Genomic DNA, 26,525 nt, shown 5'->3' with positions numbered 1-26,525 from the left:
GCTCCATTGCACTAACACTTTGTTCTGATACCTTTCCTATAAAAATCATAGTGTTTGTTGAGCTACCTAATGTTTCTCTCTTCTTTGACTTTTTTCCTCAAAAGTCACATAGCCAAATTTTTCCCAAACGTAAAAATTTGAAGAATCCTCTTCTCTTGAAATTTCAAGAGAAAGACAATGAACCTGCAAATTATTCTTGCAATTGGTTAGTAACATGAATTCAATACACTAGTAATACTTTATAGAATAGGAGTTAATTTAAGGTACTTGGCTCTATTGTGAACTAAAAGAAAAATTACTTCAAGAGGTATTGTTTTATAGTTATTTTAATAAATTGTTTATAGTAATTAAAAGCGAAGAAGTTCTGTTTAAGCCCCGTTTATTGATATTCTTGTTAAATTAAGTAGGTTTTGAAATATAATAACTTACAAATATTTCAATGAAATTGAAATTGTATTGAACAAGAATTTCAAAAAGGAATCTATTCAAATAATTTTCACCCTTGATTCTAAACAATTCAGTAAGGCTACATTCTTTAGTTCTTCCAATTTTCTTAAAATTTAGAGAACTTAATATTCTATTAGGACCACATACTTAGAACATTAGAAATAAAGATAAAACATATTCTATTAATATTTTTATCAGTTGAAATTGCTCATGTAGATTTTTAGAGTGTGACATTGTTAATTAACAATAAGATAATTACTCTAAATTTTAACAGATGAGCTAGGTGTAGGGAAATCCAGGAAGAAGAAAGGCTTTAGGATATATTTTATTGCCATCATGAAAATGTGTGATAACATTAGACTTTCAGGGTATTAGGAATGCAGCTGCTCTTATTTTTAACATTTATATTTCTTGGTCTTTTCACCGAACCCAAAATTCTATCAATGAAACTCCTACTTCTGTAAACTAGTTAAGAATAAATATAAAATATGGGTTGTCCATACTGAGTCCGCTTTACTGAATTAAGGTGGCACTTGGGTTCTTGTGGTCTTTTCCCTTTCAGCAGTAGGCTTTGCCTTGTCAGAACAGGAGAAACACTACTGATGATTTAAACAACATGTAATTTCTTAGAACTCACATGATGTAAACTAGGGTGCATATTTTGTTATCATATCCACTCAACTCTACCCTGAAAGCTTACCGACTGCAAATTATAAGCTATGGGGAAAATGCAGTAGGTTTCTTGCTTTATTTTGTAAATAAGATTGTACTGGAACATAGCCATATTCACTTGTTTACACAGCACTCACACGGCATTGACACTGCTGAACAGGTGTGCCAGTGTTCTGCACAGCCTGAAATATTTCCTCTCTCTTTACAGAAAAAGCTTTCTGGCCTTGGACCAAAGGGTGCTCTGTGGATTTAATCACATGGGAAGGAAATTCCTGCCAATGTGACTGAGCAATCTCTAAGATCATGACTATAGTTATCAGCTATATGCTATAGTAGAGAGTACCATACTGTCTCATGGAGATACTAGGTAATAGTTAATCAATGTTCAACTCACTCCAGTCCTAGTTATTTTAATTAAATGTGAGCATTTCTGTTTTCTGTGACTTGACCTAGATTGTATTTTTGCAAGAATATTCGGCAAGATGGCTGCATTCGTGTATTGTGGACAAAGACCCAGTTTATAGGAACAGTATTGCCGACTCACCTGATTCTACCCCTGGGGCGCTCAGATTGCTCTGACATAAAGCTTGTGCTGCTGAGGCGGGAGGCACTGCTGGTTCTGGAAATGGCGGACACGTCACTGACATCACTATCTGATGATTTGGCAGAGACGTTATCACAGCTTCTGTACTGATCTTTATGTATGTTATACTAAAGATTAAAAACAAGAAAGCATGAGCTCCATCATCGGATCATGGAAAAAAGAGACATACATGGTGAAGATGACTACTTAGCCAACACCAAATACAAGTGTACCTTTGTAAAAGTAGGTGTGAAATCTAAAACAATCCAAACACCAACATAATGTATGATTTCCAATGTAAAGCTCCTACCTCTTTTGAATGGTAAGGAATGGCTTTTGGAGACTGAATTATAAATAAAACACAAGAATTAAATACCTGCGTGGAAAATTCATTGAATTACTTGCATATACTTAAAACCTCAAAATTGTATTACTTTTTCTAGTACATCAAATACCTCTTTTCTTGCTTTTGTTTTCATTATTGCATATTTTATTCACCTTCTATCTGTCCATGGTATGGACTGCTTCCATCTGTCAGTGTTTCTTGATTCTTTCTAAAACTATTCAATTTACCTACACATCTCCCTATTCTACAACAATGCATTGTTTCCAATTTCTTCAAAAATATCTCTTTACAAATATGTTGATATTAAAACTGAGGGGCTGTGCCAAAGAGGAGTAAAGCAATGGCGGCAAAAAGTGGACTTTAGCTTGAAACTCTCTGTTATGGATTAATTAGACATTTTCATATTTAAGCTATCAACTCAGTGTTAAAAATAAAAAATGGGATTCCTACTAAAATTTCAATACACACTATGGCTTATATTTAAATGTGTTTAAGTTTGTCTTTGATCTTCATTACTTAAGATTTTAGGACCATTAAGTAAAAGATTAAAACACGCACAGCTGTCAAAGCAGTTAATCTGCTCTTCTTTCTATGTCACTGTCTTATTGTAACTGACCACACAGTGAAAGCTTTATATATTGTTTTAATGTGTTTTAGTTATAAAATAATAAGTTTATATAATTATATATAATTTTATAATACCTAATATGTGTCATTCTCTTATCTTAGGTACTGGAAGGTAAGATAACTTCTTATGTAAGATAAAAGAACACATAGGTAAAATAGAACACATGATTAAACATTGAGTATTTAAATTTCTTATCAAGCGATTGAATTTTAGATTTATGTATTAAGGTGTGAGGATAGGAAATGTTTGTTAAGCCTGTAGGAGAATGAATTCATCCTTTCATACTCCGTATTAGATGAGTTAATGAATCTAAAGTAATCCACTCTACTTCTAAAAATTTATATAAACAATTGTCCTGCTGAAGTATATAAACTGATGCTAAAACCTGGACCTGTATATAGAACAAGAAGTATAATACAATATTTAAAGAATATTCTAGAGAAGGGAACTGTGTTTATTTAACATGATTTAACATCAGATGAGAGTAGTTCAGCCCTAAGGTATTTAAATGATAGTTCTAATTCTTCATCATTCATGTGTATGTAATGGGCATGAAAACAATTCCAAGTTTATAGAATACCTATAAAATTATCTTTTCTAAGATTTTTCATAACTGTGTGATTTTTGATAGCCATATGCATATTCCAAAAGGAAATTCATACATTATGTCCAGAACTGAGATATTTCTATAACTTCATGTATGATCTGAAAATAATATGATTTAAGATAATGTATTTGAAGTAATGTGATAATGTTTATCAACAAATTCTGTCATATCTGATAGTATGATCCTGACTGGCATGATTCATCTCAGTCAGAACTGTTTTTTATTTACTGAGTAGGTGTGGTAGAGCCTTAACATGCTCATATAGTAGAACCTGAATTTAATACTCTTACTGGAGCACAAATAGAATTCATATTATTTGTTTTTGAAACTGTATCACTAGGTATATATGTTATATAATTATTATAATGTTTCCAATCATATTGAAATAATAGTTTGTCCATGAGAATACAAGAACTGGGTTTTAATACCATAAAAATTTACTCAGCAGTAGCAGATTTTCTGGCATTGTACTGGAACCCCAAATAAATGTTCCCCTTATCTGACAAATGCCAATATAAGCAGTAGAGACTATAGCACAGGATATATGAGTGTACATGGAACTATTTATCCAACTAAAGAGCTTTTCCTTTCCTATAAGCCACCTCTTCCTTAACCTTTTGTATATGACTTTTGGTATTCTGGCAAAGAGATAAAGCAAGCAATTTTTAAAAGACTGTGAGTGACTCTGTTGAAACAATATGTGGCTGAATACAGTGGGCAGAAGGCTTCTTTTACAAAAATATCAATATATATCATGCCATTTTCAGTTATAGAGTTGCAATAACTCTGTAGAGAACTTTTCATAATTTACTTGTTCTTTTTGAAAATAGAGTTTATGTAGGTTAACAACAACATACTTAATGACTTGAAGCTAAACCTATCTTTCTTCAAAAGAGACATTAGTGTCAAAAGTAAAATACGATAAAGTAAGAAGAAAAAAGACTGTAGGTCATATTAAATTTTTCTATATTGGGGTAAAAATGATCTATTATTCTGACATGACATCACAGTTTACATTGGTTATTTGAAGGAAATGATACACTTTTATATTCATTTTTGCTGCTATATTTTTAAAATCTACTGAAAGTTTAAATAATAACTTTGGCTTTTTATCAGGCAAAATTTGTTAAATTTCCTGTTTAAAATTAAATGTTTTAATGTGAATACATTAATTATATTTCAAGAAACATAATACCCTCTGGAGGAACATACACTGATCACAGAGCAGGGAAGTAAGCTCTTGGTGTACGGGAGGTTCTAATTATAGGGCTGCTATTTGTATACATAATAATAAACATTGAACAGCTACCTACAATACGCATCACATCAATCTTAGCTGCAGTTCCTGGTTTACAGAAACATAAGCACTTTTTAAAATGTCAGTTCCTAAATGCAAATTAACCCTCCAATTATGAATTTCCCCCCATCATTAAGGCATGCATCTCTGTATAACATCAACGAGAAAATAGCATTGGTGTCACATTTCAGGAATACCCAGGAGTTTTATGCAAAAGCAAAGTTAGTGCTAATTCCTTGCTCAGGATGAATGTTAGGGTTTATCAGCCTTTTAAAGGCAGTGCCAGGTTTGAAACATTTTAGCAATATTTGTCTGGTAGTTCTTTGCCCTGAAGAAAATTTATTTCTACTAGTGTTGAGTTATAAATATTTTGAGAGTGATGGCATAATTTCTAATCTGGCAGAATCTCAACTAAGGTGTATTGCTTTATCGAAAATGTCAAATAGTTTAAGATGCTAAAAAGGAGTGAAGGAATAAGGTTCAAAATTAAATGCATACTAAATTTACAACAATGCTAGTTCTTGTTTAGATGAATAAACATATAATTTTTTAAATTATAAAAAGGCAGAGGTTAGGGGTAAAAAATGAAGAAGATAATTTCTTAAGTATATGAGAGAGATTTGAGGTAATTAGAAACTAAAAATTTTATTTTAAGCATTAGGCCATAATATATCAGAATTGTGAGGGGCATCTATTTTTTACTTGACATATAAAATGAAAAACTAATCATTTGTTATTTTATCTTATATATTTAGTAAAATATCCTGTATTCTTTTAAGTTTAAAGATATACCTTTGATCTCACATTTATTGATATAATTTACTCATTTTATTTATGTAATAGTATCGATTTATTTAGTCAGTAAGAACAACAGTAACATATTTAAAAGTAATATTTTTAAAAATATTCAGATAAGAGCAAAGGAAAAGATGTCTGTGTAAAAAAGGGAGAAAGATAAGAATGTAACAATTAAATTGTACGCAAACTAAAAGCTGTAGAGAGCCTCTGAACCACACTGGAGTAGAGCATACGTGTCAACGATGACAAAGCAGAACAAAGTGGCACCTAAGTTCCAATCAGGATTTCTGGGGCTTGTCACCCTACAGAGAGGCTTTATTAATTTTGGTATCGCCTACTTTCTTCTGATCCCCAGTTTTAATAAATTTGTTAAATAAAAGAGCTGGAATGTAAAATTATTCTGAAATAATTTTAAGTTCTAAATTTCTATGATCCAGAGAACTTGGAATCTTCCAAGCAAGATAAACCTCCTTTTGATTTACTATGACATAAGGGGTAGTGATCATTCGGGTTTCTAGGGCACTTCCTTTTTATAGATTTTTTTGATTAACTGATTAATGATTACAGTTCTAGTTCATTATAATGCAGAATGGCTTTTGGTATTTTACCCTGAGTCTTTATTTACCTCTTTTTTGCTTCCTATAATGGCCCTACCTTCCACCCCTCCCTGGCTGTGGTATTTGACCTCATCTTTTGACATAATTCTAAGACTTTGGTAAAGCATCCCCAGGTTTAATGAAGCATTTCCAGCTTGAACATTTTCAACTAACTGCATCCAATTGTGGAGGAAGAAATCCTAAATTACCCTGCCTTGTAATCCTTAACTTCATTTGTAGTAAAAGGAAACAAAAATGATAATGATGTCCATAGAGAAGACAGACAAGCAGATGAAGAGGTAATACCATACAGAATAAACCACAAAGAAGTTATGTGGAGCTGGAATCATCAACTCTGTAAAATATCAAGATACTTTCTTTACTAATTTTGTTTTTGTTTTTCTACTTTCGCTTTGTAACATGTTGTTTCGGAGTCTTAGGAAACTGATTCAGTGATTACAGTGACCATAAGCATTGTCTCTGTTGGAAATCCTTTCTCAGCTAACCTAAAAGGTAAAGCGACAAATTGCACCTAAGACACGTGGCACTGTGGCAGTCCAGTGATAAATCATACGTGGTAACCACGTCTATTTTTGCCTAAGTTTCTGAATATCTGGCTATGTAATGATCAATCTCCATGATTTAAATATAGTTTTTTTCACCCTTCCTCCCACCCTCTTCTTCCCTGGCAACCATGGTTTATTCTCTGTATCTATACATCTGCTTCTGTTTTGCTTGACCGTCTATTTTGTTTTCACATACAAGTGAAATCACGTTGTATTTGCCCTTCTAAGTCTGAGTTATTACTGTTAGCATAATACTCTCTCTGTCCATCCATGTTGTCACAAATGGCAAGATTTCACTCTTTCATATGGTTATTTCATTATTCATAGGTACTCCATTGTTTATCTTATATATTCACCTACCAATGGACTCCTGGGGTGTTCCATATATTGGCTACTGTAAATAATGCTTCAGTGATAAGATGGGTACATACATATCTCAGGGAAATGCAGTCTATAATATCCTAATAACTTTGTATGATGTCAGATGGTCACCAGACATTGTGGTGATCATTTAAAAATATTTAAATGTTGAATAGCTATGTAGCACACCTGAAAGTAATATAATATCATATGCTAGCTGTATTTTAATAAATATAAGTTGATTTTTCTAGGTTCATATTTCAAGCAAACAATATTGATTTAGTATAGTTTTATTTCATTTTGAATTTCTAAAAGGTCATTACTTCCAAAAGGATTTCTTGATATCAAATTATAACACAGATTTTCCTGTAATGGCTGCTGCCACTTTTGTAGTATTCTAAAAATTTTTTTAAAATAAGCCAGATTTTATATATATATGTATATATATATATATTTTATATATTAATTGAAATTATTAGATGATGACTGGCAGATTATAAACTCCTTAGCGTAGTCTTACAAAATAATATTGAAGTAGAAGTTAAATGTTTCTTGACACATGGAATTGTGTGGATTTCAGTTTCTAAGAGTTTGAAATCAGTATCTTATCTTACTAAAGACAGAGAAACAAGAAATCTCATATCACACAATTTTAATCATTCAGTAACAAATCTCAATAGTAAATTTCAACCAAAAGTGGCATTTAAGATTATAAATCTGTAACTTAATATTTAAATGCAATATTAAATGCTAATCCAGCAATAAAATGGCTTTACCTATCTTGCTTATTTATGTGAACTTGATTATGGGTAATTGATCATTAAGTGACTTTGTTTTTCAAAATATTTTTAATGCATTTATTGGGGTGACATTGGTTAATAAAATTATATAGGTTTCAAGTCTATAATTCTATAATACATCATATGTATATTGTATTGTGTGTTCACTACCCCAAGTCAAGTCTTCTTTCACCATTTATCCCCTTTACCCTCTTCTACCTGCCTCTCCCCCCACCCCTTTCCCTCTGGTAATCACTGTTGTCTATGACTTTAATATCAAGTATTTACAATTCTTCTTTAGAAAAAAAAACATTAAATCCAAGTTAACAAAGTTGTATCTTGTGAAAATAGCAAGAAGAGAGAGGTTATGATGCAAGACTAGCATTTGAATGACTTCTCTTACATATTTTGGTGCTGCTAGTCCTACCTGGTGCACACACTGTACATTTATAATAGAGAGGCTATCGGTTGGGTATTACTAGTTTTACCTTGGAATATTGCTCGCGATCAAGTTCTTGGCTAGAACCAGACCCTGTTGTCTGCTTAAATCGATGCACTTTCATTTTCATCTGTCTTGTTCGCTCCTCCACTACTAAGCTTGCTGCAAAAACACACAATGGAAGCCTATTAAAACATTCGAAACACCTTTTAGAAACTGAATGGTTTAAGACTTTAATGCTTTTGATATGACTTCAATTAAATGGAGTTTAGAAATAACACATGACTAATACATTAAACAAAATGTATAATATGCAATGCTAGCAACGTTAATGTAAAAATGACCATGACTCAACTCACACAGAATGCAGAACAAAAATATTAGCAACAAAATACCCTATTTCTTCATCTGATATGAAATATTTTCAATTCTATTCATAAACGACTATGTGAAACAAAATCCAATTGTGAAAATACGTTTTATATTTAACCAATTGGTTGCTGCATGTACATATATAGAGCAAACAAATATGCATACCGAACACATCATACATATATGCACATGCTTGCATGCATGCACACACCCTTTTAGCCTCCTCAGCTAAGTGTCACCTAAAAACTGTTTTGAGAAGAACCTGTTTCTATGAGGCATTCTTATTAAACCATTAATTTCTATCAACAGCTTTTCTTAAGTATTTGCCAGCCTTAAAAATGAACTAAGAGAAAAGATTAGTTTTCTTCCTCTGATGGTTATGTCTGACCACATGTATAAAATTAGTAAGTTTAAAAAATGTGATACAAAATTTTGGCTTTGTAATTTATAATATGTAAAGAAATATGTTCCATTTAAGCTTTTGTTAATCTCTTAAGTAGCAGGTATGACAGTTTAGATGGGAAAAACTATAGCCTTCAATAAAATGTTGTTTTAAGTCAGAATCCATCATAAGTGGCTAAGTATCAAGACTCTGCCTTTAATTTTTACATTTCTACAAACAAAGGAGAAAAAAGAGCTAGGGGTGCAGTCTCATGCAGAATAAGCTCTTAAAACGTATACCTGTATTGTATGATACCTATGTTGACTATCATACAACTTATCTTTTGCCAATTTCCTAGACTATTCAATCTCTTCATGTGCTAAGATTTATTTCTAAATTGTGTATATACATATATACTTGAAAAAATTCTGTTGTAATTAATGCCCTGGACCTACTGCCAAAAGGCCCTCATGATATAAAGGATAAGGGAAATGTAAATATATCTGGTTTATTTGACTGTTGGTTTTATCTCTTGCAAGGTTTATAAAAATACTTGACAATTTTTTTTCATTGCAATGATTAAACATGGCCTATCATCCTTGATAAAGGATGACTGACACCATTTTAAAAATTAAGTAAATATGTAGTTTTTATTGTGTTCAAGTACAGACTAATAGTCCAAGAGATAAATACACAATTTGAAATCTGTGTTTAAATCATACTTTTATCACCAAATATTAGAAGTTTAGCTTTGTTTAAATTCAATAAATTAGTCAGATAAATGTCAATCCTTAACAGCAATTATGTGAATTAAGCAATGACACATGATTGCTTTGAAAATGTTGACTTCAGAGATAGTAAATATTAACTACTAATTAGTAAAGGATGGTTCAATGAGATCTTGAGTAAAGCAGTCCAGAAATCTGTTAATCACTATATAACATATAAGGAGCCAGAATGAATATTATAAAACAAAATATTAAGTGATAGTAATAAGGAATTGAGACAAAGTTATTGAAAAATGTGTTATATTTATAGAAAGCTATATGCAATATGTTTTACGATATATACAAATATCTGTTCTCTGCCTTCTGCCTATGGTGTGGGTACTTGCTCAGTCTTTGAGCTTTGAAGAAGTCAAATGAAGTGTGATAATCAGCTGTACTTTATAATGAACACTTAAAGCATTTCAAAGCAATCTCTACTTGGTATAAAAACAGATTTAATTGATATTAGCTCAGTTTTTTCACCAAATGATGTTAATTTTATTTGAATTTTTTCACATTGATTTTTTGGCTAATCAATGTCAAAAAGAAACTTTTTAACTTTCACTTCAAGTACCATGTCATTCTTAGGGAGGACGGTAACTTGACACTGAAGAGATTATTTCCCAAGAGTTTCTGACCTAACGCGTCTAAAACAGTTCTGGTGAGTGATGGGACAATACCCCATCACTCTGAAGAGGGTTCCTGATTTTATGACATGGCTGCACTTAAATCTTCATTTTACAAAACACAAAACTAAATCATAGGAAGAGAGTGGTAGCCTAACTAAAATAAATCTTAAATGGTTTTAAATGACTCCACTTTTACTTTTCAACAATGATATAAGCAGACATGGGCCAAAGTATGTTTACAGTTGTAATACATATAAATAATACAATAATTAATAAATAATAACACAAGAATAAATTGTTTCACATATTCACAACTATAAACCTACTTTGCCAATCCCTGTATATATATAGTATCCTTATTCTTAAAGAAGTGAAAGTTGACATCTTTTCATCAAAAAAAGAAAACCTCCGAGTACTGACACAAAATCAAGAGTACGCTCACTTTGACTCTCCAGCAAAAATGTAGTTGTTATGCTATCCTCATTCCTTATTTTGCATTTTATTTAAACTGTATATTGTGGAATAAAATGACATTTTTTCCTGGATCACTGGTGTGTCTATCTAAGTAGTAAGACAAATTTATAAATATCACAAATTTGAATCTGAAGGCATAATTCCATGATTTATACAGAGAATAACATTTAGTGATGATTAAAAGTGAACTGAATTCTTAGAATATGATTACCTATCAAGTATCTCACTGTAAGTAAAAGTAACCACAGCCCTGAGAGCCCAAATATCTTACTGTAAAAAGAATGATTACTGATCATTTAAAAATTTTATATTATTTTAACAATTTAATGCCAATAGCAAAATTCAAATATAGAATAAAATATTTCCTAATTCTCCCAAAAATCCTTGTGCTATATTCACATTTTAGAAGCATTCTGAATGTTGGCTACATTTTAAAATAACAAAAACACTAAAATATCAGTTGCTATTTCTTCACAAAAATTTTTTTTAAAAAACTGAGGGAATTTTTTTCTAAATTTCAAAACCCACATACTAGAGAGTTTAAAAAAACACCTTATTTTATAGTACAGTTATAAGTATCATGTAATTTTATTTAATCTTTTAATAAAAAAGCTTATATACATAAAACAGTCAAAAGATAAGGATGTGTACTAAAGACTGTATTTCGGCTATATTGCAAGTCGTGCAATACTAAAACAATTTATTCTCTTAGTGCAAAAGTTGTAATTAACATGGCAATTTTATATTAAAAGAGTCTTGTAAGTTGGAATTTTTCAACACACTTTCTATAAGCTGAACGATGTGTTTGACATTGAATAAATTGTGCTTTTTAAAAGCAGATACTTATTTACCTAAACAATATTTATAGAACAGAACGTATTTTCTTTAGATCAATTTTACTCAATATGCTTTGTTATTTCTAAACTCAAGCATTTATATCAGACAAATCTACATATACCAAAAATCAACTCACCATTACAATTAAGAAAGTATAACACTGGAACTTATTTCAGGGGTTAAATTAAAGTCATACTGATGAAGTCATTTTTTGTCTTCAAAATGCAACAAGAATAACTCTGAAACATGCAGGTGAGAAAAGTAAATACAATTTTAAAAGTCTGTAATTTATTACAGTTGTCTAATGGAAAGCATTAGATATTATTAAAAATAAAGACAGATTAAAAGAATTCTTTTTTTTAAAATATCACCTGCTTTGCTAAAAATTCCTAATCTACTGATATAGTTGAACACTGATGAATCTACGACCAAGCAGAAACCATTTACAAATACTGTTTGTGCCTATCAGGATTCTTCTGTTATCTATTCCTTCAGAAGTTTATTTAAAAATCATGTGACTTAAAAAAAAAAGCTTAAAGATCTTTAATAAATCCTCCCTAACCCATCACAGAAAAATTTCTATAGAATCACCTCCTCCAAGGAGAGTGTAATTTTCTGGGAAACTTTTGACTTACTAGTCATTTTTAATTTGCTTTAAAATATTATCAATATTATAGGTATAGATACTTTATGATCATTATAATTTAAAATTTAAACTTTCATAAATATATTTAAAATACTATTCATGAATTTTCAATTATATAAAGATGAAGTTGGTCTTCAAATTTCTTAAATATTTCACAATTCTTCCTCTGCATCTAAATTAACATGAAATTCAAATTTCAAATGTTTGTATTTATAGGCAAAAAATAATCTATAGATTACATTGTTAAACTTTCTAGTACTTTCAAGTATTTTAGGTGAAATATGATTGTAAAAGAGAACATAAAAATTTCCATATTACTAAATATATTAAGGTAAAAAGATTTAACAGTATTTTATAACAAGATTAGCTAGTACATGTGACAAAAATAATACATGATAATATCTGGACAGAATAATTAAGCTTGCCTAGTTAAATACAATATGCTGTCATATAGTATGAATAGAAAAATTAATGCCTTTGTTCCCTCGCTGCATAACAATACAATGCAGGTTCGGTGATAGTGGAGCCCTATGTTTGCTCAATGCATGACTCAAAGAGCAACGACAACCACGTATCTGGAAATCGTCAGGTAGAATGGAATATATGAGTGAAACACCAACAATGCCTTAGTTATTGACAGCATTGGAAAAAAATCCCCTCTCTGAAGCATTTTATTTCAAAAAATCACTTATGGGGAACTCGAATATAAGAAACAATATAATATGAAACATAGAGACTAAACAGTAATAAAATAAAAAAATTAGCTTATTGAGATTTTATTTTTTTTAAAGATTTTATTTATATACTTTTAGACAAAAGGAGGGAGAGAAACATCAATGCATGGTTGCCTCTCACACACCTCCAACTGAGGACCTGGCCTGTAATCCAGGCATGTGCCCTGACTGGGAATCGAACCAGCAGTCCTTTGGTCTGCAGACTAGTGCTCAAGCCAAGGAGCCACACCAGCCAGGGCATATTGAATCTTTAATCAGTATAAAAACCAGAAAGCCTGGATAGAAAAATAATTTGATATTTGAAAATTCAAAATGTAATACTAGTTGGTACTCACAGTTTTTAGACTTCAGAGGAATATAAATTAAGATGGACATTCTCCATACAAGGGGAGACCCCCCAAAACCAGAATTTATTTATAAAAATTGTGCATCTATTTTTATATATTTAACTTTAGTCACCTTCAAAGTACTCTCTATTTGATGCAATACACCTATCAACACATTTTTTCCACTGCTCAAAACAGTTTTTGAACTTGTTGATTTTGATGCCTTTTCGTGCTTCTGCCGTTCTTTCTTTCACCTCTTCCACATCAGCAAAACACTCCCCTTTGAGGACTTTTTTCATCCAGGGAAATAGAAAATGTTGCTTGGGGTGAGATCAGGTGAAAAGGGAGGGTGGGGCACAGGAGTCATGCCGTTTTTGGTCAGAAACTGTTGGAACACTCAGCTTGGTGCAGACAGGTGTGCTCATAAATCACCCATCATGAAATAGGCAAACATGTTGAAAGGGTCTTCAAAAAAAATTCACTGAAGCCAAACATAGCCTCTCAGAGCAACGGCAGCTGCTACAATGATACAGATGTGTCCCTGGGGCACTCACCTAGTGGGGGAAGACTGTACTACAAGGGGACTGCACTCCAGAAGATAGTTCTGGGTTTTTTGGGGGACCCCCCCCATACACCTGTAAGCAATGTGGCAAAATGGTAACAACCCAAGCACTGGGAATAAGTAAGCATAGATTCAGCACTAAACCCATTCCCATTCATCAATGCTGCCTTTATCGATTCTTGGTATGTCTCTCTGCTTTGGAGTTTTTATTTGTAAAGTGAAGAGATTACTTAGAGTAACCCCCTGCTGTTTTAGCCTATGATTCTAATATTAGTTCAGTAGGGTATTGGTATTGGCAAAGCATTTTTAAAATTTCTCATATTTTCAAAAAAATAAAAAAGGCTTTCTCTTTGCTCTGTTACCTAATTCCCAGCATTTTAAAATTTTCCATTTACCAATATTATATATATTAAGACTAAAATTGACCAGTTGTAGTTTACATTATTTTTGTTTATTTTCCAGTTAAAAGATAATATATTCCTTGCATGTTCATCTTATTTTTTAGAGTCACAGAAGCATAGTAAACAACTTTGATTTAATACCTATATACCCTCTACCCCACCAACCACATATATATTATGTCCATAAAGATTAAATGTCTAAACTATTTTGACTATACAGAAATGCCCAAGTTCTGGGTCATTTTCCTAGAGTAAAATGTAATTTGCATTTGAATTTGCAAGGGTAGAAATATGCCAAGTTGTTTCTCTTGTGCCCTTGTATAATTTTGGGGGTGTTAAGGATATTATAATAATATTAACAATAATATAAAGATTACATCTATCCAGAATGTGAAACATAAATCACAAAAATAACATGCATTAATTAAAAACATCACATTGTCTTTATAGGCTTTTAAAGAAAATAACCTGTGTTTTGGGAGGTAATTGAAATCAAATGCTGGCACAGGTGAAATAGGTAATTTGTATATATAATTTCTCTAATCTTACTGTAGCCAAAACCACAGGGCCGTCTCTCGTTTCAGCATGCTGACAGCCACTGAACTGTCCGAAACAGCACTCAGGATTTCCAGCCACAGACATTGCTTTTAGTGTCCAAATTGCCAAGCCCCAGAGCAACTGAAAATACCAGTCAGATATTTGACAGATAAGAAAGTCTGGCTCTTGATGGAAGAATTTGTCATTTTATCTGTCTTTTCAGGTTCCATGAGGTTAAATTGTTTTTTAAAAATATATTTTGGTTTTTAGAGAGAGCACTGATTCCTTAAGTGACACTTCTTCAAATACAGTCTTCCTGAAGAGCCATTCCTGCAATTAAGTCTTCTCTGGGGAAATAAAAATCACTTCCTAAGAGCTCATGTTGTTTATTCCCAGTGATCTCTAATATGTTTATCCATAATTTTTCATTTTTCCAATTATACTGATGTTTAAAGGATCTATGCTGAAAGATTTGACATAGCAGAAATGCTAAATCCAACATCAATTTTTTGACAGTCTCTTCCTTTTCTTTCTGTTCACACATTTTAAAATTTGTAAGAAAAATACAATACTTGGGGGACATACATATCTATAAAGGAAAAAAAATCAAAAAGCCTGTTCATGGCTAGACCTCTGTCTGCCTTCTATTTTTCTCAGCACTTCCCTTTACAAATCCCAGGAATAAAGGAATAACATGTACTAGCTCAACAGGGCATTTCTTGCAAGTTGAAGCTTGGTTGATATAAGTGTTAAATACCTTGAAGTTTTAAAAGCCTGTAAAACTATTATAAATAACCACATTTCAATCAGCAGTATGGGAGAACAGTTAAAACCAAGAGTTCTGAGCTGTTTCATATACACTGCTTCACCCCGTAGGCCAGAATGACGACTACCTTTATGGGTTTGTAGCAAAAAAAATTTTTAAAAAAAGGGAAAAGAAAAAGATAAGTTAGACATTTTTACTAATGGAACACTAAATATTTATGAATAAACATTCATAAATATTCATATGTGTTCAAGCATTTTCCTGGAAAATAAAGAAAATTGAACCTTCAAAATCTTCACATAACAGGATATGAATCTCCTGGCCTAATATCCACTAAATATGCATCCAATAAAGATATAAATAAAATTCAAATCTTTTTCTTCTTAATGACAGTTAAAATAATGCTCATTCCTAAGAATACATAAATTATTTATTTTTAGCAAAAGTCAAGTACTATGTTTGTTCCTATAATGTGTTTCACAACCATGGTATACTATTAAAATAAGTATACAAATATCATCTATAAAATAACTAATGAAACAGAAAATTATTCAAGCAATTTTATATGGCTTGCACCTAAGTAGAGTTCCATATCAATTATATTTTGTAAGATCAGCATTCAAACTGTTCTCATCAATATATAAAGAAGGGAAGTACAGGTAATTTATTTGAGCATTTTAAATAAAAACCTGTACTTTAAAGTATACTTGACTAGAGACAATCCTTAAATACCCCATTACCTCATTACAATAATAATTATAAATTTCATGAACAAAACAGGAAAACAAAAAGCAACAAATGCTATTAACCTTTTGTTCCTGTTCGAATCATTTAATCACTTGAAATCTAATTACCTTTTATTCTCTGTGTGTAAATTGCATTTTTCATGATAAAGAAAATTCATATTTGTAGAAAAGATATTATAATGTCTTCTGTTAGAATTCAAAATTGCTTCCAAAAGCCAAAAGTTAATGCACGTGAGAAATACTAACCAAAGGCATATAAATTAGAAATTTATTATGATAATAACATTTTTTTCTCACCTTGAAGTCATTTAATTTCTGGTTCTGTTTGATCTTCTTATAGCATTATTTCGATGCCCCCAAACTACATTCATGGGCTCTTTAAAACTGTCCAAGAAATGTAGCAGAGAGGGAAAAATTGGCTTACTTTAAAATGAATAATTTTAAAATATGCCTACAAAGCAGTTTGTGAAGCCTAGTATTATATGGTCTCTCAACTTTTAACATAAAAGTGGGAGGTAAAAGGTAAATAATGCAATAGGAACATTTATAGTTCTTCAGTTAATTTTTCAACCCCAAGAATGTGTTATCTTTTTTCTGACACTCTGGCTTTGTTTACTCAAGTTGCATCCTCATTTGAGGGGCAAAGCAGGTATTAGAAAATTCAGCTGAGCGGTGAAAAGATCAGGTCATCGGGGGAGGCAGGACCTCTAAATGGACCTCTCCAAAATCCTGGTGTGGAAGTGGGAGATGTCACAGCAACACGGGACAGTGGGCAGACCTGGGGTTTGGAGTCAAAATTCTGGTTCTGCCTCACAACAGCTTTGCTACCTTAGACATTCCACTCAACCCCTTTAATTCTCTTTCTAACGAAATGGTAATGATACCTTCCTTACAGTTGTGCACACATTGTTACCATAATTATGTGCTACTGCAGGCACAGTAGATACTCAGTAAAGGCTGCGTGAATGTTGGAGAACCCGTTAGAGCAAAGTGTTTGTGAACAAGGTCTTTGGAGTGAGGCTGAAGGCTACTTCCCTGTTCTACTACTTGTCATTTATGACTGATAAAGAGCCAAATTTTTAATTTTCCTAAGCTTTAGCTTTCTCATTTAGAAAATGAGGATATTAATAGCTGTGTTTCAGGTTGTTGTAAAAATGTTTTGAGATAAATATATAACACTCTTGGTAGAGCCACTGATAAAGAGTAGGTGCTCAATGAATTCTATTTACTGTTAAAAATGTTAATAGTATTTCATACCACTCTTTCTATGCTTTAAAGACATGTGCTTTACAAGTATGAATGCTGGAAAATTACGTTCCAGTCCCCTACAGTTAGGGTGACCAACTGTCCCAGTTTGCCTAGAAATATCCTAGTTTTAGCACTGAAAGTCTTGCTTCCCAGGAAACCTCTCTGTCCTCCCCAAGCTGGCACCATTCATTGGTTGTCCTACGAGCTGATCCAGAATTCATAGAAAACACAAACTCTCACTAGGGGCTCCGTAGCCTGTACTGTCAGCTAGGCATGGCATGTCCCTGTCCTCATCTACCGGGGGAGCACTAGAGATAAGTTAATTCTCTCATATGATTGATCTTAGTAAAGATCAGCTCACAGCAGTAGGGTTTCTATGTAAAATGAGTTTGGTTTTTTTTTCTTTCTTTCTTATGGGGTATGTGAGCCTAAAGTTTGACTTTAAAAATTTTTTTGAACTTGCTTCTATCCTTGCTTTTCAAACTTTCCATGGCTAAGCTGTGCTCCATTAAGGCCCCAAGGAGAGGGCAGCATCCTGGGCCTGCCTGGGTGCATTCTGGGACATGCCCCACTGGTGGTTTTCAACCACATGGTCCATTCAGTGAGGCAGATTCACATCCCAAGGCCAAGGAAGACTCAGACAGTGACAACACATCTCAGCCAGAATACAACGGCCTTATAAAAATCTAACAATCTGACATGTTCTGCAGTGAGCCTCTAAATGTACACACTTCCTACAGACTTTAGATTATACCACTTAGGGATTTTTGTTTTGTTCTAATCAGCTAGTTAATAGCTTTTGGCTAGTAGTAGCATGTGTGGAAGAGCTCTAATGAAGAATTATTATATTTTTCTTTCTTTAGTCTAAATGAATTAGCTCATGATTCATTTCCAACATAAAGTTGTATTGCTTTTATTATACTAAAATTTACCTTGCAAATACAAATAAATTCTTCTGAATCTAGGTAAAAATGCACTAGTCATTTCTATACTACAGAATCTAAAATGTGTTTCTGGCATCTGAATTAAAAATGAATGATGGCTAGAAATTAATGTAAAATCTAGGGACCAGAACAGATTAATGACATTGAATGATATTTTATTTTTTATTAATATAAATGTATTGACTACTATGTAAGACACTATGCCAGAATATACATTATGTGCCAGAATATAAATATATTTTTGTAAATTCAAACTAAAATAAGTAACTGAATATTATCTTGCATCTTCATGCTGTAACATTGAGAAACATAGCCCACACTTCAATAAAATAGGAGTTAGGGATAATATATTTGTGGTTTGTGTCTTTTAAAGATCCCGCTAAACTATAGAGGAAAGAGGTTACAGGTAAGACACCTAGGCTTGTAGTCTGCTACTTACTCATCAGCAGTGTGAATGGGTAAATCTCTTAATCTCTCTGAACCTGAGTTTATCATTCATAATAGGGATGATGCAATTCTTAGGACTTTTAGGGTTACTATGGACAACAAATGAATTCAATCATTGATCCACAAATATTGACTAAATGTACTTTTATTAAATTATAAAGCACCATATAATTTTAAGTATTATTAAAAGTATTTCAATAAGCAAAAAGTCATGCTCAAAAATTTAATTGTCCGGACAAAAGTAACACTGAATAGGAAGCCGGGTGAGTGGCACAGGAGAGTGGGATGAGGCAGGCGTCTGCTTAAAACTCAAGTCCAAAGACCGAAAACCAAATGCGATCCAAGGAATGATAAGAGGACTCAGCAATGTGCCAACATAGCAGGTGGAATGGTTTTCCTCTTTATGTTCCTTGGGAAGATAGAATTGATGGGCATGATAACAATACTGAGGTCATGAGGAATAATATTTTGGCAACTACTTCCCAGATGCATGACTCCAGTGGGGGCTGAACATTCAATAAGGTTACTGCTATCTAGAAGGGGAAATCCAGGGATTTTCTACTCCTTTGTAACCAGATATTACCCCAAATAGAAGGTAAGAACTAAATCTTTATCTGTGAGAGCAGGGGAATACAAACAAAAATATATAAAAATTTTTCTAGTTGTCAGTGTGGATAAATTTTGAAGCAAAAATATTTTTAATTTTAATAATTTCTTCTTTGATGTGAAATACTCACAATATAAAATAATACCAAATTCCACACAAAATCATTGAAGGGGAAAAAAACTACTGTTAAATAATTTTGTTCAATATTTCAATAAGTACAGTTATATAACTCTCATATATTATGAAAGAAAATAAACAATATTAAATGGTTTAAAAGTTACATTAATATTTACCTTTTGTAGAAGAGTTATATTTTTCTTGTTCTTCAATGAATTAAATGCACATAATGATGGAAACAAAAGAAAGAAATCAGCAAGTTTATAGTTAGACATGAAAATGTGATACAATGGTATGAATAATAAAAATGTATAACATATAATGTGACATGATAAATTACAATGACAAACATGAGGAACTCTCAAACATGGTACTAAAATTAATCAAAGAAAGAATGAGTATGACAATTGAGAGATTTAAAATAAAATTGAAAAACATTGGGGAAATTAATACATTTGGCATTTGAAAAGTATATTTTATGGCATTTTTCTTGCTTTTTAAGAATTAAAAAAATGTCAGTACCAATTTTACTAAAACACTTTAATTTTAATCCATTGTGACTTTTTATTATAAAACAATTTAAAGGCCTATTTAATATTCATAACTCACATTTTTAATTAAAAATGATAGCATTTCAGATTTGAAATTTATTATGATCAATGAAAATTAAATTAAATTTTTTTACTAGAAGTGGGTATTTTCTTTTCATCATGAAAAATATTAACATTTCCACATGGAAAAACATAGTCTAATTTAAGTAATCCTTTCTTCCTTCTTAAATCAATGGTAAAATTGTTCTTTGGAGACTGTATTTCTTAGATATTTCATAAAGCTGTATATCAACCTCCTTGCTGGTATGCTATTTACTAAGAAATAATGGTCTATCTAGATATTTCTGAAGAGGAATATCATTAGAGTTATAGGTAGCAGATATAACAGAACACATACAACTGGCACAGTGTGTATTAGTTTATGAATAATTTTCTTCTTTAAAAGGCATCCAGTTGAGAATAAACAAAATATCATTTGATTTCAGAAAACCATACAACATTTTTATGCAACCAATATGTTACTTTCAAGCTTCACTCTACATAAAGACTACATTAGAATATAACATTCAAATATAGTCAGATAAATTTCCTGTAAGTCTGTTCTCACTTATCACAATACCATTTGAGTTACCTAAATTTTAAGGTTATTTTTCTTTAGGTACTGTATATCAAAATCTGTGTTGTAATCACCTATCTCTTTTTCCCCTAACAAAATGTTAACATAATCAAATTCCATGTAGAATTCCTAATTAAGAAAAAAACAAACCTGTGAAATACTTCAAAAATTAAGTAAACGTGTCTCTTCAAATAACAGTACCCTTTAAAATAATGCATACTGCTTTTATAGTACAAAGGAAGAGTAGCAAAACTGAATTACAGAAAAAATAAAAACAAACAAAAAAACCCAAACAACATAACTATCTCAGTATACATCCTAAAAATAATAATGTGGATAACTGTATCTAGAAACTGTGTTTGGATATAATTATTTTATGTTTAACAAAATATTGTATCAGTATCCAGGAATCTACACCATGAGAAGTATTTGCTCTTACCAATTAACTAATCAATTTTTTAATCAATAACTTTTTAAAAAGGAAAATTAGTCTCTGTTAAAAATAAAACAATAAAAAAACTGGAAGAAAGGGAGTCAAATAAAGTAGAGCATTAATCTTCATAGAAGGTAGAAATAAAGTTTAACAAATAATATCAAAAGAAAAAGAAGGTAATTCTATAGCTTTAAGAACAACAATGCAATCAATGTTAAACAGAGTGTGCTAAATTCTGTCTAGCTCAAAAGTAAAATTTACTTTTAAAAGTAAAAGAAGTTTACTTTTAAAAACATTATTTTAGGATACACAAAGATGTCATGTGAACTGTTCACTTTGAAATAAATCCATAATAACTGGGGATAGTATCAAAAGTCCTAAAACACATATTAACATCATAAAGTAAACCAAATCTATTTTAATTACAGAAGAACACTGAGATATAATAACATGCTGTCATATTCTTAAAAGGTTTTATCTATATAACCATAAATTTCAGGAACTTTGAATAAATGTTTACTAGTTTATTTGTGATATTAATAGCAAAATAACTCCATCAATTTCATCCTCAGCCACTCCTTTCTTCCCACCTCAATTCAATCCTTACAAATTGATGATTTATCTGAAAGACAACTGTAATATGAATATAATAAACAGTAATATTGATATTAACAATAGAACATGAGCTTTTTAAAAAACCAAAATCCAGCATACAATTCAACTGATTTTATAGATGTAATTCTTATGTCTACAGAAATAATACAACTATAATATCACTATATGAGAGTTACATGCAGTAACCTTATATGATTTGAACCTGAAGTGCTTCAGCAACTAAAGGAAATGCAAAGAATTTTAGAAACACATGACTCTTTTAGATTTCAATCTTTAGCAAAATATGGCCAGTAACACTGAGTTTGTAGCTAAACACCAGAATTTATAGTTTGTTTAGTTGTGCAACAGGAAGTCATGAATGGATAAATTAAATAAATACCAACTTTTATTTTCTAAAAGTAAATTTTAAAACAATTTCATGTAGGCTATTGCTAATTTCAGCCTTAATAATATCAGTTATGAATTATCTTCTCAAAATGTTCCCCCCAAAATGAAAGTTTGTTAAACACGTGAATTGAGAACTCCAATGAATTTGTATTTTGTGAAAGAAAGTCAGATTTTCACAAAGCTTCGTATTTTCCTGATGAATTAAATGAATACCCTTATAAGAAGCCCGAATAGTAAGCATAATATGTCAATGAGATGTATGATTTTTTTAAATAATACAAATCCAGAGTTTACTATAGTAGCATTCCTCTATCAATAAGCTGATACTTCTTATAATCTACACTATTTTTTCTTTAACCAAGTATCCTGCTTAAAAACTGTCATATCAGTCTTTGAAACAATGTATTTATCTTCTTAGGTCTTTAACATTCTATGATACTTTCAGTAGAGCACTTGAATTAAGTGAGTAAAGCAGGTACCCAAGTACCCTCAACATAAAATGAAATACAAAAAAAAAAAATCAGTAACAACCAACACTGTTGAAAAAAAAATATTCAAAATGTTAACCTTTCAGTTGTTTCATAAAAATAAAGATTTTTAATACACATTTTAAATGTAAGTCCACTGCATTTATATCACAACCCCAAATTTAAAATTATTTCATTAAACTGCTTAACAAATCCCTGGTAAGATTAATGTAAAAACACATATTGATAACAAATCATTTTACCTACTAAAAAATTGAATAGCACCTTGGGTCACATGAAGGAAACCGTGACTATTTTAACCCAGTATTTAAATCATCTAGCCCAGGTAGTTTAGAGAATGTAATTTCCATTACCAAAACACCCTCTTTCCCAACCCCAAGAAAATAAAACACAGTGTATATGTGCGTAAAATAAGAAAATTTTAAGTAATATCAACTGTTAACAAAACACTAGAATGTGTACTATAAGTCAACTTTTTTAATCAAATTTATATAGAAATGTAAGACATTGCAAATAATTTAAAATTAAAAAATGATTAGTAAAGCCTTCTCTATGTGATCAAGTATTTAAGCAAGGAAATACTTGAAAAACAAGGTTAAATAAGTCTTCATTTAACACAATTATACCATATTGCACTGAGGTTTAAAATTTTTTATTTTCTTTCTTTGTCCTTTGAAGAAAGTTACCCGTGGGGCTCAGTCTGTTCTTTCAGCAGACCATCGAAAAGTCATTAGCTCACCCACTCAGCAAAATCACAGTACATGCTATGAACCATTATAACTCAGGGCTGGGAATAAAATTCTAAGAAATTTAAATTCTTAAGATTCAGCAAACTACATGTAATCAAAATACTACTTGTTTACTAAAAGAAGTATCAAAAGAGGAGGTTCCCAAATCCAAGATTTTTGGACAATGATCCCTCTTTAGTGGACGGATACCTTGTTCTATACTGCCGCTTCTCACGGGCACTTGCGGGAGCTGCCTTCCCCTTCGGCTTCCCAAGGACGGGTCTGCGGGAGGAGAGTGGGGTGGGCTTCCTTGTCGGTGCGCTCTGCGGGCAAAAACAAAGTGCGGGGAATGAAACGATGAAATCCCAAGAGGCCCTGACAAAACTCTTTTCCTTCTTCCTGTTATTATTAATACAAATTTAAAAAACCCTAACTAGGTCTTTGGGAGAAAAATCAAATACTTTTTATGATATGTGCAAAAATTACAAAAAAAGGTAGGAAAGTGTCTGTCATACATAGTTACGCATAATGAATTCCTGAACTGAGCAGAACTGGACTCACTTCTTCTCACGAACTTCCCAGGGAACTGTGGCTTCCTGTCAGGTTATCAATTTTTGGTAGTGCTGAACCAAATATATCTAATTCCAGCCTCAGAATCTTCACAGTGTGGGTAAATTAGTTAAGAAAGACTGTTACCTAAATTACTATTAAGTCCTTATTTATATCTAGAATAACATAATGTGATAAGAATAGTTATAGCTGCAGACTTTTTATTAATTACCATTTATTGTTCTTTATTTTTAAATAGGAAAAATCTTGAAAAGATTTTTTAATTTAAAAAATAACCTTGGGCACATGCTATGAAACATACTGGTGCAAGAACTGAAAGGACAAATAAGTATTTAGACACGTGCAGATACATTGCTGCTGCCCGGGGTGAGCTAGCCTCCATCTGCTGTCTTGAACATATTTTTTTAAACTAAAGAACTTCAAGATTTTAATGAACACATACCAAATATTTTAAAAAATTCCTTATACTTTTTAAAGCAAATATACATTTAATTCCACATTTCATATAATTCATATATATTTATATGAATATGCCACAGACAGATGGAAGGACATAACACAGCCAAGTTTAATTTTCAATGATAGCTTGTTGGCGGGAACTATAGAATATCACCAGCACAGTGGAGATAGATGCAAGTAATAGAGAATGTGAGAGAAGTTTGTGTCACAAAGAAAGGATTAAAAATTATGGTGTCATAATGAGTGAAAGCATCGAGTGCTCAGGAAGGTACAACACCACACTGACACCCGGAGGCAGGACATGAAAGCTGGGCTGGACACTGAATAGCGACCTGGTCAGAAGCGGAGAAGGTGGCGCCGACCCTCCAGGGGCAAGGTGGTGGACAGAACACACTGTTCTGACACTAGAGTGCTCACTCGACCTTGAGCGAGCGGGATGTTTTCCCCTAAGGACTGGCTGATCAGTCGCTCTTGGGGCTGCGTATCCCCTTCTAGAAAGACATGGTGGGAGAACCCTAAAATGTTAGGGTCAAAAAAGATCTTCGGTCAGCAGCAGGTTCACATTAACTTTGATACCAACACATCTGTCCAAGGAAGACCTGGTTAATCTTACAAGACAGTGATTTTAAAAACCAGAGGAAAACCCACCATAGTAACTGAAATGTAATTCAATTCAAACTGACAACTTATTGCAAATGTACATGACATGTAGTTTTCAAGGGCTAATCTAGATTTCTTCAGTGTAATAGACTTCTTATAATTTCCATAGGGCCAGAGATTTGTTTCTTTTATTATTATTATTATTATTATTATTATTATTATTTTACTAAGCTGTATCTCTTGTGCCTACAACACAGCTGCACAGAGAGCAAGAGCTCATAAAGATACCCTAATCAAATTAGTATAATTAAAGTAATGAACTCAGGGATAGTTCAAGCACTTGCTCTCAGGAAGAAATAATACACTGTGGAACTCTGTGCAGTGGATATTTTTACGACGTTCATGCATAATTTTATTCTGCAATAGGAAGCCTACGCCAAATAGGAGAAAGAAGATCTCTTCTGAGGTTCATTTAAACAGACCAATAAACTAAAATCATATAAGATGGAGAACGCTTCATTACTAAACTGACTAAATGCAAAAGGCTGACATAGGGACAAAAACAAGTTTCTTCAATATATAAAAATATTTAAAAGATATTTGTCCATCTACTGGCAGTTACCTCAATGTGTTACTCTAAATTATTATAAAGCCAATTTATAAATTAAGGATTAAGAATTAAATACTGATGTCCACATGGACAGCAGGCCCCCTTATCTGCAGGTCTGCTTTCCGTGGTGTCAGTTACCCCAGTCAGCAGTGACGAGATAGAAACAGAGAGATGCTACATTCACATTATTTTTATTACAGTATATTCTTATCGTTGTTCTATTTTATTAGTTATTTTTGTTAATTTCTTATTGTGCCTAGTTATAAATTAAACTTTATTGTAGGTTGTACATATCGGTTAAAAACTGGGGGTCTTGGAAGGTATCCCAGTGGATGAGGGAGGCCTACTATATAGGATGGGGCAAAAGGAGGTCTACGGTTGTTTATATAGAAAATAATACAATAATCAATAAATAATAATACAAGAATAAACTCTGTTCGTCACATGGGCAACTGTAAACCTACTTTGTGCTCCACCCTCTATATATGTATGCTTCTTTAAGACAGACATGTGGTGGTGTCTTTTTCATCATTTTCAGTATATATCATAAAAATACACATTTAAGATATCTGATATGTATTATTTTTCACAGTGACAGAAGCTATGGAATAGCATCTTGTCCCTTTTAAAACAATGCTGTAAATTTCAATTAAGTAACCTCAAGTATGTGAGGGAAAAGAATACATATTGATCACAGGAAACATGTTAATTATTGAGTGCTTTATTCAACTTGTATTCAGACTGACAATTTTTCTTTTATGAAAAATGATTTTCACAGCTATAATTATTTTGATTGATGATATCTTCA

At 31.9% G+C, this 26,525-nt stretch overlaps 1 protein-coding gene across 44 annotated transcripts in view; it reads right to left on the bottom strand.

Moving 5' to 3' along the window:
- LOC129067570 (regulating synaptic membrane exocytosis protein 1) overlaps window positions 1–26,525 on the bottom strand; it is a 197,200-nt gene that overhangs the window by 80,370 nt on the left and 90,305 nt on the right. For 25 of the 44 annotated variants that reach the window (XM_054569573.1, XM_054569575.1, XM_054569577.1 and 22 more), the window contains 3 exons: window positions 23,689–23,801; window positions 8,168–8,280; window positions 1,664–1,830 (listed from right to left, as the gene is read on the bottom strand). In XM_054569573.1, coding sequence (XP_054425548.1) covers window positions 1,664–1,830; window positions 8,168–8,280; window positions 23,689–23,801 — 393 coding nt within the window. Of the gene's footprint in view, window positions 1–1,663; window positions 1,831–8,167; window positions 8,281–16,594; window positions 16,682–19,836; window positions 19,927–23,688; window positions 23,802–26,525 lie in introns of those variants that run through there. The other 19 variants (XM_054569582.1, XM_054569583.1, XM_054569586.1 and 16 more) reach the window with 2 other exon arrangements.

Source organism: Pteronotus mesoamericanus, unplaced genomic scaffold (assembly GCF_021234165.1).
Source record: "Pteronotus mesoamericanus isolate MK-2021 breed Mesoamerican mustached bat unplaced genomic scaffold, CSHL_Meso_final contig_20, whole genome shotgun sequence".
Lineage (NCBI taxonomy): Eukaryota > Metazoa > Chordata > Mammalia > Chiroptera > Mormoopidae > Pteronotus > Pteronotus mesoamericanus.
This window is presented reverse-complemented; position numbering and strand designations above follow the sequence as displayed.